General features: G+C 51.8%; 5 protein-coding genes across 5 annotated transcripts; 3 read left to right on the top strand and 2 right to left on the bottom strand.

The window, feature by feature from the left end:
* Positions 1-266: 266 nt before the first annotated feature.
* On the bottom strand, positions 267-1383 carry VC83_00180 (uncharacterized protein). Its single transcript, XM_024463876.1, has 2 exons — positions 922-1383; positions 267-875 (listed from the first exon to the last, which is right to left on the bottom strand). Exons 1-2 carry the CDS (start codon positions 1044-1046, stop codon positions 626-628), a joined length of 375 nt encoding a protein of 124 aa, XP_024328463.1. The 5' UTR covers positions 1047-1383; the 3' UTR covers positions 267-625.
* A 1364-nt stretch (positions 1384-2747) lies between these two features.
* On the bottom strand, positions 2748-6540 carry VC83_00181 (uncharacterized protein). Its single transcript, XM_024463877.1, has 2 exons — positions 6337-6540; positions 2748-6285 (listed from the first exon to the last, which is right to left on the bottom strand). The coding sequence occupies exons 1-2, from the start codon at positions 6369-6371 to the stop codon at positions 4047-4049; spliced, it is 2274 nt and encodes a 757-aa protein (XP_024328464.1). The 5' UTR covers positions 6372-6540; the 3' UTR covers positions 2748-4046.
* A 183-nt stretch (positions 6541-6723) lies between these two features.
* Positions 6724-7563, top strand: VC83_00182 (uncharacterized protein). The gene is made up of 3 exons (XM_024463878.1): positions 6724-6921; positions 6997-7076; positions 7151-7563. Exons 1-3 carry the CDS (start codon positions 6792-6794, stop codon positions 7235-7237), a joined length of 297 nt encoding a protein of 98 aa, XP_024328465.1. The 5' UTR covers positions 6724-6791; the 3' UTR covers positions 7238-7563.
* Positions 7564-7639: 76 nt separating this feature from the next.
* Positions 7640-9350, top strand: GPI18 (ER membrane glycoprotein subunit of the GPI transamidase complex-like protein). Its single transcript, XM_024463879.1, has 3 exons — positions 7640-8115; positions 8163-8763; positions 8815-9350. Exons 1-3 carry the CDS (start codon positions 7797-7799, stop codon positions 9278-9280), a joined length of 1386 nt encoding a protein of 461 aa, XP_024328466.1. The 5' UTR covers positions 7640-7796; the 3' UTR covers positions 9281-9350.
* A 301-nt stretch (positions 9351-9651) lies between these two features.
* Positions 9652-12311, top strand: VC83_00184 (uncharacterized protein). Its single transcript, XM_024463880.1, has 2 exons — positions 9652-10146; positions 10287-12311. Exons 1-2 carry the CDS (start codon positions 9829-9831, stop codon positions 11973-11975), a joined length of 2007 nt encoding a protein of 668 aa, XP_024328467.1. The 5' UTR covers positions 9652-9828; the 3' UTR covers positions 11976-12311.
* The last annotated feature ends 2165 nt before the right edge of the window (positions 12312-14476 follow it).

A 14476-nucleotide genomic window follows, 5' to 3' on the forward strand; every position in this document is an offset into this window, starting at 1 on the left:
ATGTTATTCTCCACGCATCTCCAGACTCGGTCTCGGACAGGGGAGGGATAGGTGGGAGTGTGCGATGGGACGAGATAACAGCATGGTGTCACTGCCCCAACGAGTCGCTTGAACAAGAATCACCCAAGTCAATGAATCCAGGTTGCGGAAAAACAAACGTGAATATATATTAACGAAACCGCAAATATACACCGCCCCGTCCCTCCCAGTACACCGTGTAGTAAATAGTAATCCCCCCACGCCCGGTCCCGACAGCCCCTGTCATACTCCAATACCATCCCCCCACCCAGTGCCCGTGGCCCTGTCGGCGGTTGCGCCCCAGTTTCCCCTCAGCTAGTTTCCGAGGAGAAAGTAAAATTTGAAAGAGAAAAAAATTGCTTTGACTCCCAAGGTTACGAGGAAGAAATATTGGTGCGGGGGAAATGTTGCATGAGTACAGCCGCTGCTGATGTTGTCCCCTGTGTTGTTCGCCTGTTCGCCGTGTTGCTCCTGTTTGATGATGGTGTGTTGTTTTGCGTATGTGAATGGGTATAGGTATGGGGATATGGAGCCAAATCTAGCCGCCCGTTTTGTCGTATATGTATCATTGTATCGTATGTGTAATCTTATGTATGTCGTATATGTCCTATGCTACCAGTGCCGGCGAGTGATGCCGGTGATGTGAGTGTTGGTGAAGTGGTGCGAGGATGGTCCGCCGGTGGTCTGCCCATTTTGATGGGGGGCATTTGATGGATGATGGGCTCTTCCAGACGGGACGCGGTGGGGGCTGTTGGCGCCATACACGGCTGAGACGGCGTTGGGTGAGGATGGGGATCTTGAGGGCTTCCATCCAGGGCGCTTTGACAGCAGGTCGACAGGGACCGCAGGCGTAGCTGCTGAGGGGGTGTTAGTGGAGAACTGCGAATAAACACACAAACATACCGTTTCTCATACGCAACAACATACACCTTGCACCGGACATGCGTTTTTTCATACGTCTCGCACCACGCCCGCACCGTGAAGACACGATGCCCGCATTTGTAGCGGACCTGTGTAAACGGACACATCTCGTTGATAATATCTTCCTCCTCCTGTCTTGCGTCTCTATGCGCCAAATCAAGTCTGGCTATCCCAGCAAGAAAGAAGCGCCAGTGTGGGTTCGAATTTCCGTTGTGTGGTCACTATCCCTCGTCGTCGAACCAGTAAAGACAAGTCGACAGCAATATATATCCCCAAAGGCGTCGTCACTGTAATCAGTATATTCGTTCTTTCGTTATCTCAACTCCCTTCCTCAAGAAGTGGGCGAACCCCCCTCTATTCATATCCACCCCAGGGCCACCCTCTACGCATCAGCACATCATCCCCCTCCTCCACTCGGGGCTGTCTCGTCGCTGTCTATCCCATCCCATCCCTCCTCGCCCGCTCCCATCCAGCCCGCCCCGATCGCCCAGCCAGTAGTACTGTACATCCACACGCCCGGTCTGTTGGGCCTTGAGACCCCTGATCCCCATCCTGCACCGCTGTGCCGTGCGGTAGGTACGCTCCCAGATGTAGAGTACTGGACATGGGTCGACGCACCTCGGCTGCAGCGAGTGGCGTTATCTTGGAGGGCATTTCCGACATCTGACGAGTCCCAGGGCGGGGGGTGGGGGTGGGTATACAGCGGTAGTCAGTGCTCTGAAGAGGAGTGGAAACGGTGGGGAACTGCCGGGAATTGTAGCTGGTTTTCTGGTACCTAGCGCTGTAAATCTTGTCCTACAGGAACGGAGGGTACAGGACGGGGGAAGAACAGGGTTAGTATATTTGGGAATACCGACTTTGGTAATGGGTAACGAGTAATTGTGGGGGAAGCGAATGGTAAGTTAGGGTTTGACAATTATACAGCAAGTATCGTACTCTACTCATCTCATCTCATCTCATCTCATCTCATCTCATCTCATCTCATCTCATCTCATCTCATCGCCATCGCCATCGTCCTGCTTCTGCGCCGACCTGCATCGATCGCCAGCGCCAGACCATCCCCTGTCTCTGCGACCTCACCTCATGCAGCAAGCAACAAGCAACAAGCAGCAACAAGCATCACAGCGCGCACACCCGTCCTAAGACCTACGCCCGCCCTGTGCTGCTGCAGAAGCCACTCTCCAGCAGGGGAACACCAGCAGTCCAGAGGCTATGACACTTCGTGCCCCCACAGCGACACACCAGCGCCGCATGTCTTGGATCCTACCCACTGATCAGTTCACCTTTACTCACCGTCTCGGCGCCTCACACGCTTTCGATCGCGTGTGCATATGGCACGCCGACCTGTCTCCCAAAGGAGCCGCAACGTCCCCACGACGGTACAGCCGCTGCTACAGAGTCTGGCTTATCTGGGTCGCCGTCTCGACGACGGCTTCATGCAGGACTCACTACGATGGGATAGGGAAGACAATAGTTTGTGGGGAGGGAAAGGTCGGATGAGACATCTTTGTCTCGCTTTGGGCACAACACAGATTCCATCGATATGGTACTGTGCGCAGGTGTTCCACGTGTAATCTTGGTCGATGTTGTAAAAGGGTGCTACGCTGCGATGCTCCTGTTATCGCCGTCGCTGTGTCTGGTGATGTTGCAATCGAACGGCGGTCGCCATCCCCCTCCATCCCATCTCCCCTCACCCGCCCATCCCGCAACCAAGACACGGCGCCCCCCCTCATTCGTCCGCTACCACACACCAGTAGCACTGCCCGTCGCCTCCCACGCACGCCGACGCATCGGGAACCCGCCCTTCCCATTCCCAGACGACGGCAGCGCCTAGGCACTACGCGGGGACCCGGCCGATCCCCCGCCGTTGCATGCATCGAACCTGCTTACTTACCTCTTTCGGCTGCCACAGAGCTACAGAGGACCTACTTACTGTCCACCACTGACTCGGGCGGGTTGGTGCGCACCTGTCGATGGGCGGAGCTAGGGGTTTAGCCTACCGGGACTGGGACGGGTGCTTCAGAAGTAGTGGCGGCTGCATGTCTCGGGAGAGAGACAATACTGTCGACTAGACGGGACAGAAAGTTGTCCTGTCTCTTGTCCTGTCTCTTGTCCTGTCCAGCACTACAACGGGTTACCTGTGCTGAATAAAAGCAAGGAAAGCCAGATGGAGCACGAACGATGTCTCGTCCAATTTTTCTGCAAAGTAAACAACTACGACAACAACAGTACCAACAGGACGATCTATCGCTGTGAGGGATATCAAACATAACTCCACTATCTCCCCACGACTCGTAAGGTACAGTACATCCATCCAGCACATCACAGCAATCAGTACCTACTGATTGGGGGGGTGGTTAGGTAACCACCCCCCCAATCCCCCGTACCCACCACCACCCCTCTCCCCCACAACAATCCCACCGTCCCATCCTCGGCCTCGCCTTCCCCCCCCCTCACCGTCGAAACGCCTCTTCCCGTCTTCAGCCTCACAGGCGTCCAAAATACGCCTCAACACGGCAGCCGGCACTGTCACCATCCGCTTCGTCTCGCGTCTGTTCCTGGCATGCGGCGATGCTGGTGATCTCCCCTCACACCTCCCTCCAGTACAGTACCTTTTTCTCCAGCTGGTAATTACACTCATCCGGGCGTGCCGGGGAATGCGATAACGGCTGTGACTCCGCGGCCGGCAGATTGGGTGGATGGTTGTGAGGTTGCAGTGCATACTGGGAGATCAGGGGAATGAGGGTTTACAAGGGGGCTATACGGGCTGGGGCGAAGTGGGAGACGCGTTGATTCAGAGCAGTGTACTGTACTTGTGAAGGCGATGCGAGGTCGGTGAGGGCGACGCATGGTGGCAACGACTCTGGAGGGACGAAAGGAGGAACAGTTGCGACATCTCAGCTTCCCCAGGTTCGCAGGCTGCTGCGACATACTGTAGTACTCGTAACACGCCAAGCTGGTGGTTTGAACATCTTCATCATTTCCCTTCCACCGATCCAGCCCATCTGTCCTAGCCATGAAACGCCTATACTTCGCGGGAAACTAAACTAAACGCCTTGAATCAAACTCCTCTCCCGTATTCACATGTCCGCGTATATGGCCCCCTTTCACACCTTCACCCTCGGCTCCCGGATACGCCTCTTCGGCGCCGGCGTCCCATTAACACCCATCCCGAGCGCGATCTTGGTCTCCCTCGAACTCGCCATCCCGACCCTAACCTTGGTCGCCTTCTCCTCCTTATCTTCCTCCACAACTACCGTCTTCTTCTTATTCGCCCCCTTCGGCCCAGCAATACCCTTCGAAATAATCTTCTTCTCGTCAAATTCCCTCACACATGTCAACTCCTCCGCCCACACCACTCCCTTCTTCGCCTTCCCACCCTTTCCTTTCTTCTCCTTCTCGTCAAACATCTCCTTCAGCAATCTCTGCCTCAACACGGGGTCATCCTTCTCCTCTGCCTTCTTCGCTAGCAACTCCATGGCGCCTAATGCACCCGCCTTATTCTTCCGTGTATTCACTCGCGTTAGCGCGGCGAGTTCCTTCACCTCATTCTTCCCCCCAAGCGTGAGTGTCGTATCCTCTCCCCCAAGCCTCCTCATTGGGATAAAACTAGGTGCGCCCGGCGCCGCTGATTTAACAGGGAGCCTTGTGCGGCCGCTGCGCCGACAGCTCTGTGGCTCCGTCGGCTCATCAGCAATCCCCGACGAGTTAAGTCGCTTGGAGCGCTTAACAGGCGAGCTGGACGTCGGGTCGACGGGCTCTATAGAGGCAGTCTTCACGGGGGAAGGGGAGAGGTTGCTATCCATATCCCCCAGCGGGATGCGCAGCGGGGAGTGCGGGGAGCGCTTGCGCTTCGGCGAGGATTTGGAAGCTTTTGAGGCTTGCACGCGGGTGAGGAAGGAGCGGAGCATATCGGTGTCGTCGTGGTCGTAGTCTACTCCCGGGGGTGTGAAGGAGGCGGACTCGGCGGACTCAGCGCTCTCGTGGGAGTCTGCGGACTCGCTTGATTCGGATGGGCTGTCCGAGTGCGTGGCGTCCTCGGTGTGCTCGAAGACGGGTTGCTCGGGCTGGGTGGGAGGGGTGTGGTCAGCTTCTGCTGGCTCTGGGTTTTCGGAGGCATCATTAGCCTCAGCATCCGTTGTTTCCTGTTCTTCTGATGTAGTGTCTGTAGGACTCGGTGTTTCTTGAACATCATCAGTGCTTGGGGCGTCAGTGTCAGAAGAGGCAGGCTCTGTAGAAGCTTCGTCGTCTTGTTTTTGGTCCTGTTCTATATCAACAGCCCCAATAGAAATACGCTCGTCAGCCAATGCCAAACGCTCTTCCGTTTCCTTCTCTAAAGGCTCCAGAGGTAGCGATTTCTTTGCCAGAAGCTCCTGCAGATAGCTTTTGATAGGAGATGACCGCCTCTTCACCTTCTTCATCTTCGCGATAGGGGTGAAGAAGTTCACCATCTGCTTCTCGAGTTCGTTCCTGCTGAGATGGACCTTTGGAGGGGCAGTCGCTGGAACTGCTGTCGCCTTTGCGGCACGAACAGGGGTTCCCGCGATCCCTGCATTTTCTGTACTGGGACCACTGGGTGCTGAGCCTTCATTATCAGTACCAGCGAAGAAAGCTCCAGAGAGCCTAAGGTCCCCTCCAGCGCTTGACCTCTGTTCTTTCGCGGCGCGCACCCTCTGTTTCTTTCCGGGAGGTTTTAAAGGTGACCGAATCACTGGTGAAAAGACTTCCAGCATTGAGGCTTCGTTCGCTAGGTTGAAATCCGGGACGATTTTTGGAGATTCGGTCTGAGGAGGGATTGTAACAGATTCGGTGTCGACAAGCATCGATCTCCTCAGGCTCTTTCGTACAGATTTCCGCGGCCGCGTAGCTCTCTTAATGGCGCCTTCGTGGGATATTTGCATCGCGTCGGGTTGTGCTTGTATGTTGAGTGTGGTTTGGCGGAGAGACTTCTTCGGCGAGACGACCTTGTTGTTATTCCTCCTTTTCCTCGGCACAAACTTGAGGTCGTCTTGCATGAAGCTTTCGTCATCCCCAGCGTGTACCGCGCCTTCAGCAGCAGTGCTGATCTCGTCTGGGAAACCCTCCCACTCTGTGCCATCCCACTCCGCATCCCTTATGTTCTGTTTCGCGCTGATAGCTCTCATCTTCTTCCTCGACCCCATGCCCTCCTTCTGCAACTCCAGCTGTGCCTCCTCATTATTTGGGTCTTTCTCAAAGGCTCGAGCAACCTTCTTCCAGACCTTCTTGCCGTGTAGTCGAGGGGCACGTGAGGGAACCTTCGCACGGTCCCAGGCACGAATCGATCCGCGGTTCGCAGGAGGTAGAAACGCAGACTTGCTGATGTTCCTAATTCATTATAAGTAATAATTGTGGTTATGGAGACGTAGTAGTACATACCAGTCTTGCAGGTTAGGACCCTCCGACGCAGCCATTGTCGCTGCTATTCTGCTCGTCAAAACTGATAGTTTAGAACATAAAATCGGGGGTGCAAAAGTTCGCAAATATAGAAGGAATATAATTAAATCCTTCGTGCCCTCAAAGTACACGCGTCAAAATCGCATCAAAGTCGTAAATGGATAAGTCCTGTTGAGAACAATACTCTGTCTGTTATCGACTGGGAGTTTCTTCGTTTGTTTACATCTATCACTTCTTTCGTTAGCGCACCGGCCAACCGCTATCCCAAGTACGCACTAGCGTCACCGAGTTGTTTGTGCCTGAGTTTGTGCCTGAGTTTGTGCCTGATTGATCTCGAAAGTTTTTGAGGGACCAATTGGGACGACATCCCTCACGACAGTTCAAGATCTCTCAGCATTCGCCCTCAAGAGAAACAGTTTGTCTGAGGGTTTTCCAAGATGCCGCCAAAGAAAGTAGCTGTACCGAAAGCGCTAACGGCCCGTCTACCACCTCTGCCAAACCTTCGTGTCAAGAGGCCGAATCAGAACAATAACAACCCGTGCTTGGGACTCATGACTTCTGTTCTCAGTAGGTCTCCCCCAAGCTAGACACACTTATAACTAAGGGCAAACCGAGCAAATTGCTAACGGAAATCTACAATAGCTTGCTGGGCTTCTTCCGGGTATAGCGTGGCGGGCTGCAGCGCTTTAGAGACATCACTGCGCGCATGCATGGACAAACCGGTAAGTTACTCCAGAATTCGCAGGATAGGTTGCGCCGAGATGGGACGGATTGCTAATGAATACTGCGACTACAGAGACCGAAGGATGTGAAGAAGAACACCATCAACTACCATTTGTCGAGAATGTACCCGCAGATTGTCGGACCGAGGAAGAGGAAGTGAAGGGAGCGCAGGACGCGACGGAAGATGTGAAGTTACTGTATATCAGGATGAGGAGAGCCGGAAGAGTGCAAGCACGATTTCGAAAGAGCCTACGGAAGGAAATACTTGTACATTGGGAGCCACTGTTGTAGGATACGGCATGAGTGCATTGGCGGCGTATTGGGATTTGGGAAGACTGCATATGTATACCAGAGCAAATGAAGGAAAATCAAGCAAGACAAATACAAGACAAGAAGCAACTATTGCATTAGAGTTATGAAGTGATTGACAGGGAGACAACCGTGAGTGTGTCTAGCATGTCGCAAGCCATACTCCCTGGCAATCCTAAGAAACTACTTGATCAGCCATTAAAGCCCCAGACTCAGGATAATACAAGAAGGACAGCTGCAAGGATAGCTGCATCTTCCTAATACAGTTCTTTGGCCAGCAAGCCGTACATTTGTAGAAATCAACCTTCACGTCTCGATGTCACGTGATATATATAAATTACCTTGAACCGCTGGACCACTTCGGGGTATCCGCCATCACAGACACCGGCCAACCAGCCACAACCGCCGCAATGCCAAAGCCCCTTTTCCTCACGCGGCCTTTGGACTCCCCCCACCAGTCCCTCCTCTTCTTCTTCATAGCATATAAGTCCCTAGTCCTCTTAATCGCCCTCTTCAGCCCTGGCCCCGGTTACGATACATCTGCCAGCATTCTCACCCTCCCTGTCAACGATGGCTCATCCCTGACCATGTTTTTCGAGCTCCTCGCTGAGAAACTGACATCCTGGGATGCCATCTACTTCACCACAGTCGCGAGACGCGGCTATCTCTATGAGCAGGAATGGGCATTTGCATGGGGCTGGACGCACCTGATCTCATTTTTCTCCTCCGGTAGGCCACTCTCTGTCTATCCCCATTCGGGAACTAATACCCCGCAGACCTCGGTCAGACCTCCCTCGCCTACCTCCCACTTGAAAGCCTTGTAGGTGCCACCATCGCCCACGCCTCCCATGGTCTCTCAGTCTTTGCGCTCTACCACCTTGCCTGCGCCATCTTCCCTGGCCCATCTGGGCCACAGCTAGCTTTTATCGCTGGATGCCTGCACATCCTCTCGCCCGCCGGGATCTTTCTCACCGCTCCATGCGGGGAGAGCACTGCTGCATTTTTAACCTTTGCCGGGGTTCTGTTTTTTGCCTGGGGTGTGCCTGTTGGTGCTGTCTCATCGCTGAAGCAGGATGGGTTCATGGTGCTTGCGGGCTTGACGCTGGGGTTGGCAACCACAGTGAGGAGTAATGCGCTGCTAAACGGCATTGTGTTCGCGGAGGAGGCGGTGCTGGTTGCGTGGAGTGTTAGAAAGGGGTTGTCGGTCCAGAAAATCAGACGATTGGCTGCTGTAGGAGTTGGTGGGTGTTGCATCGCTGTCGGCTTCTTGCTGCCACAGTACATTGCCTATCAAGAGTACTGCTCTTCCACCTCACCTCGGCCGTGGTGCGCGAGGTTGGCTCCTAGTATTTACACTTTTGTGCAGGAACACTACTGGTATGTCCCTTAATTGTCTCCTCCGTATCCAGGTGCTAACACGAATGGTAGGGACGTGGGCTTCCTCCGCTACTGGAAAGTATCCAACATTCCACTCTTTCTTCTTGCGGCACCGGCCCTTGTGATTCTTTTGTCCTCCGGTCTCCGCACCGTAGACCTCACATCAAGGGAAACGACCAGGCCCTCACACAAGGTTGACCACTACAAAGTGACTCCCGCTGAACGCGCCCTCTCACAACGCACGATCCGCCTGCTCAGGAGCCTGGCGTATCCGCAGATTGTTCTCGCAGTTCTCGCGATCACCAATTACCATGTCCAGATTATTACGCGCCTAGCATCTGCGTCGCCGGTGTGGTATTTGTGGCTAGCATATAGCTTACTAGACGCCGGACAGGCTGATGGGAAGACGAAAGTAAGAAGTAGGTGGAGCGGTTGGGAAGGAGGTGTGGTTATGTACATGGTTATGTATGGACTTATCCAGGCGGTTCTGTTTGCATCGTTCCTTCCGCCTGCATAGCGTATTTAGGTTAACGGCTCCGTGAGTGCCTTCTACTTTTGTACTATCAAATATAAATAGTGTTTATCAGTCCCTGTTTCTATTTATGATTTATTTAGGCTGTCGGATGCTTGTTTTACTCATTTTATGAGTGGATGGTAGGGAAATCTTTCGATAAACTCGCTTTCTGTGCTCAGCCCAGTTCAACCAACGACAACAAACACCATAACTCTTCACACCTTTATCAAACACGCCTGTGTCTGCTTCGCTTCTACAAGTCAAACTGTTTCCGCGCGCTTGCCTGCCTCAAGCTACTTTCTTTGTTCAATATGCAGGTAGCCCCGAAACAACATAAGAGGAGCCTACCTTTCAGGAATTGCTAGTTTACAGTACTAATCTCATGCTCGCCTCGCTTGCACTTCTTCAACCGGATCGGCCACCAATATTTTGACGCCCTGGGATTTCACACTTGGGCGTCTTCTACGAAACTTTCTATCGAAAGGTAGCACTGAAGGCATTCTCTCAAAGAGCAGTCTAGATTGAAAGTACCACTTATTTCACGCCCAGAGATGTGGTCCAACAACAACTTTGGAAGCAACAGCGCGCCCACCCACAACGGGGCTCAGGACAACAACAACAACAACGATCAAAGCAACACCAACGAGGAGAACTACCAGGGAAGTGATATCAACCAGGGCGGCGGAAACTTTGTTAACTACCCTCATCATACTGCTGGCTTCCCAGTGTATCCACTGTTTCCGTTTGAATATTACCCGCCGCCAAATTCAAACTATATCGGGAATTACATGCCAAACGTGTTCCATCCAATGCCTGGATTCGGGAACAACGAGTTTATACAAGCCTATTTCACCAATCCAGCCAATCCGGTGAGTTAAGCATGAAGTTTTGCTCTTCCCTAGAGAAGAATTACAAATCCAAGTTCTGATCTATCTTCACTATTCTCGAAATACCTTCAAATCATTCCATCTTTATCCGAGCTAGACCTGTCTGAACTAACACCCGACAGGAGCAAGCCCAGGCCATGGAGCCTGTTGCGCTGGCCCATCCCGGTGTATCAACTCAGTCTGTTCCAGCAACTCGGCCCATCAAATCAGCTCGGCCTGACACACCAACTGAACCTGCTGCATTACGCAAACCTGTTGCTAACATGGCTCTGAACTCTAGAGCCGAGGAGCTAAAGTCCCAGCTCATAAAGAGCAAGGAGGAACGTGCCAAGGCCAAAAATGCACTGAAAGCCGATGAGGCTGTCACCGGCGCTCTCGATCCAACATCGCAGGAGATGGCGAGTTTGCTTCGAGGCTCTCCTACTATGCCCAGAAATCAGTCGAAGGGTCCTATGAGTGGCTCTATCGTGTCCTCTACTTCACCAAAGAATATTGCAAGGGGAATTATTCCAGGCAATACTGGACCTAGGCTGGCACGGAAAACTTCGGCCTGTGAGATACTAGGAAGACCCAAGGCTGACGATAATGAGGTTACAAAACTCATTGAGGCTGGCAGAGTTGCTGCTGAAGATAACTATAAGAAGCATCTGAGTTCTAACGCATTGCCTGCTTCAAGTATTGGGCCATCACCAGATGCTGCTAGAGTTGTACAAAACAATGTACAATCGAAGGGGTCCCAGACACAGCTTAATTTGATGCATTCAAAACCAGCCTCAACTCAAGCCAGAGCTTTTCAGGATATTGAGCAGAAAAGAACTGTACCCAACGAACAGCAAGAGAAAGTTCAGACGGAGGAGCTGGTTCAAGAGGCTGTGGGAAAGGAGAAATCGCCATCTACACCAAGTGTTGTGGAAAGGCAAGGTCTCATTAGGTTTCAAAGCAGCACAATTACGCGGGACAAGAAGCCTGCACCAAGACATGAATATATTGAGCAGCGCGGGTCAAGCGCCAATACTATTGACAAACCGAGACTTTACAGCTGCGACAAAGACAAAGATAACTCAAATGCAAAGAATAGCACCAACACTATACCTAGCCCGAAAGAAGACAAACATTCACCACTGGAGAAAGTTCTCCTGAGCAACGACGAACTCCGCGACTGGCTCAAGCTGACCAAGTGGGACGATCTCGCTCACCGCAGAAGCGCCCTCGGGCGCCACCGCGCCATCACCGCCATCGACACGGAAAAGGCCACGGAAAAGGCGCATCTCCTCGAGAGTGCTGCCAAGATCGAAGCTTTAGACAAGGAGAAGGCCAAGCTAGAGGCTCAAACGACAGACGACGAAGATGGATTTGGCGGCAGGTTTCCTGGACACTCCAAGACGAGATCAACTGCGAGAGGGGGTTCCTATAAAGGCTCTGTGAGCTCTCTCGACCAAGCTACAAAGCCAACCCCAGCCTCAGTCAACCCCAGGAAGCGCTCCTTCTCCACCTTCTCTAGCGCCAACCACCTCCCTGTGAGGCCCAACAGCCGCCGCTACCACGCCTCTGATGTACAGAGATCAAGCCCCGGCAACTCGGGAAAGGAGCTCTTCCACGACCGCCACGAACACCGTGGCCGTTCCCGTGAGCGTCGCAGCTACGAAGACCGTCGCAATATGTCGCCCAGTCTTAGGTCCTTCCTGGAGCGTGAAGATGCCCGCGAAGCACGCGAAACTGCAGCCCGCCGCCATAACGCCGGATTCCGTGGTTACAATCGTGAGGGGAACCGCCCCTACCGTGATTATCGGTCGAGGCCGCGGCCGCGGTAGAGTCGATTTTGATGACCGCCGATAGTTCAGACACCGATTTGAGAGGGAAGATGGGGTGGAAACTCGAGAGCTCGGTGGCGGCGTTGCGGCTTCGGGGATTTTATTTTTATTTGATGTTTTTAAGGGCCAGTTACTTTGTGTGGTGCCTTCAAAAATACATTCTGATAACGTGTCCCGTTTTTGCTTTGTGAGTGACTGTTCTGTAATTAAATGTTCATAGTGAGTATTCTGCGAAATTTGATAAATATTCGTGATGGTGGCAAGTCTCTTTCATCACAGCAACCATCTATATAACCCAATCACTATCCTGTGGGCAAGAATAAGAGAGAAGTCAACCCATTATTGAGTCAAAAATATATTGTGGGTAGCATTGATATGTGCTTCAACGTATTCTTGAATAACGTGGTTTATCAGTACCTGGCGCATGTCAGTACCTGGCGCACTTTTCCATGACCTCGCGACCACAACATTCAATTGTACAACCACAACACAACAACACAATGTCTGTCCAAACTAAAGAAGCACGAATTATCCTTGCCATCGAAGCTATTCGTACGACCAAAAAACTTAGTCGCAGACAAGCTGCTAAGATCTACAACGTCCCTAAAACATCCCTCCGTAACAGAATGAATGGCCGACTCCCACTCCCTAAACGCCACTAGCAATAACTAAATTAGAGCCCATAGAAGAGCAGGTGCTCGTACAACACATACTTGACCTAGATGCGCGAGGGTTTCCGCCGCGATTAGCTAGTGTGGAAGATATGACCAATCTCATCCTCGAGTCGCGTGGTAGGCGACGCGTTAGGAAGCTCTAGGCGCATCGATTCGTACGATGCCAACTAGCCCTTAAGATGCATTTTTCTCGTGGATATGACTTCTAGAGAGCCCTCTACGAGGATCCTGAGCTTATCGGCAACTGGTTCGACCTCGTACGAAACATGAGGGCTAAATACGGCATCTTAGATGACGACTTCTACAACTTTGACAAGACGGGCTTTGTGATGGGTATAATACATGGATCAATGGTTGTTACACGTGCTAATCGGGTCAGACGAGGCAAGCAAGTCCAGCCTAGCAATTGGGAATGGGCTATAGCCAATCAAGTGCATTAATGCTAAAGGCTAGTGCCTTCTACCATTTCTCATCGTAAAGAGGGCTTATCACCTTAGCAATTGGTACACAGAGGGCGGCGGTATGAGGAAGCAGGTGAAAACAGTGGTAAGAGAGTGCGACATTTGCAGAAAATCAAAATCTAATAGGCACTTGCCATATGGACAGCTGAAGTCAACTCTAGTACTAACAGGAGCATGGAAATCTATAGCTTTAGACTTCATCATCAAGCTACCACCCTCTTGGGACCCGTTAATAGGAGTAGTATTTGACGCTATCCTAGTTATTACAGAAAGACTTACGAAATATAGAACATTTGTGCTATATCTAGAAGCTAGCGGTGCTAAAGCACTTGCATACACCTTCCTTCGAGTCATATTAGCTAATTATGGATTACTAGAAGAAATCATCTTAGACAGAGACAAGCTTTTCACTTCGAAATTTTGGAAATCTTTAATAGCGTTTTTAGGAACAAATCATAAGCTTTCGACAGCTTTCCATCCCTAAATAGACGATAAAACAGAAAGACTAAATCAAACCCTTAAACAATACCTATAACGTGGTTTACCACCAAACGGAACATCCCACCAAATGAAACACTTTCCGATAGCATCGCAACCTCAAACCCAATTGCTCCACCACACCACAACAAAAAGATGCCTCAGAAAGCTAATGAAGGCCGAGTTTTACTAGCCATTCAAGCTACCAAATCACCCCACAAACTGTCCATCCGACGTGCTGCGCAGCTATATGAGGTCCCACATGTAACACTTACCCGTCGCATACACGGAAGCCAACCACGAGCTGGTAGATGCGACAAACAACGTCCATTGACCCCAATTGAGGAAGAGGAGCTCATACGATACGTACTTGACCTAGATTCGCGAGGATTTCCACCTCGAATTGAGGATGTACGAGATATAGCGAATCTCCTCCGTGCGACGCATCGCGAACCCCCAGTTGGAAAAAACTGGCCCTACCGCTTTGTACACAATGAACCAAAGCTTAAGACGCATCTCTCTCGTGCGTACGACCTCCAGCGAGCCCTCTGCGAAGATCCTGATTGTATAAGAAAGTGGTTTGAGCTGGTAAAGAACATGCAGGCGAAGTACAGCATCCAGGATGCTGACTTCTACAACTTTGATGAGACGGGCTTTATGATGGGTGTTATCTGTGGGAATATGGTTGTTACGAGCTCAGATCGAAAAGGCCGAGCAAAGCAGCTTCAGTCTGGTAATCGGGAATGGGCAACAGCGATTGAATGTGTGAGTGCAGACAGCTTTGTAGTGCCTGCATACTTGATTGTACAAGGCAAGCATCACCTTGTGCCTTGGTACACAGAGTGCGGCCTTCCACCTACTTGGGCCATCAAGACCTCACCAAATGGCT

The sequence above is a fragment of the Pseudogymnoascus destructans genome, assembly GCF_001641265.1.
Source record: "Pseudogymnoascus destructans isolate 20631-21 unplaced genomic scaffold scaffold_1, whole genome shotgun sequence".
Classification (NCBI taxonomy): Eukaryota; Fungi; Ascomycota; class Leotiomycetes; order Thelebolales; family Thelebolaceae; genus Pseudogymnoascus; species Pseudogymnoascus destructans.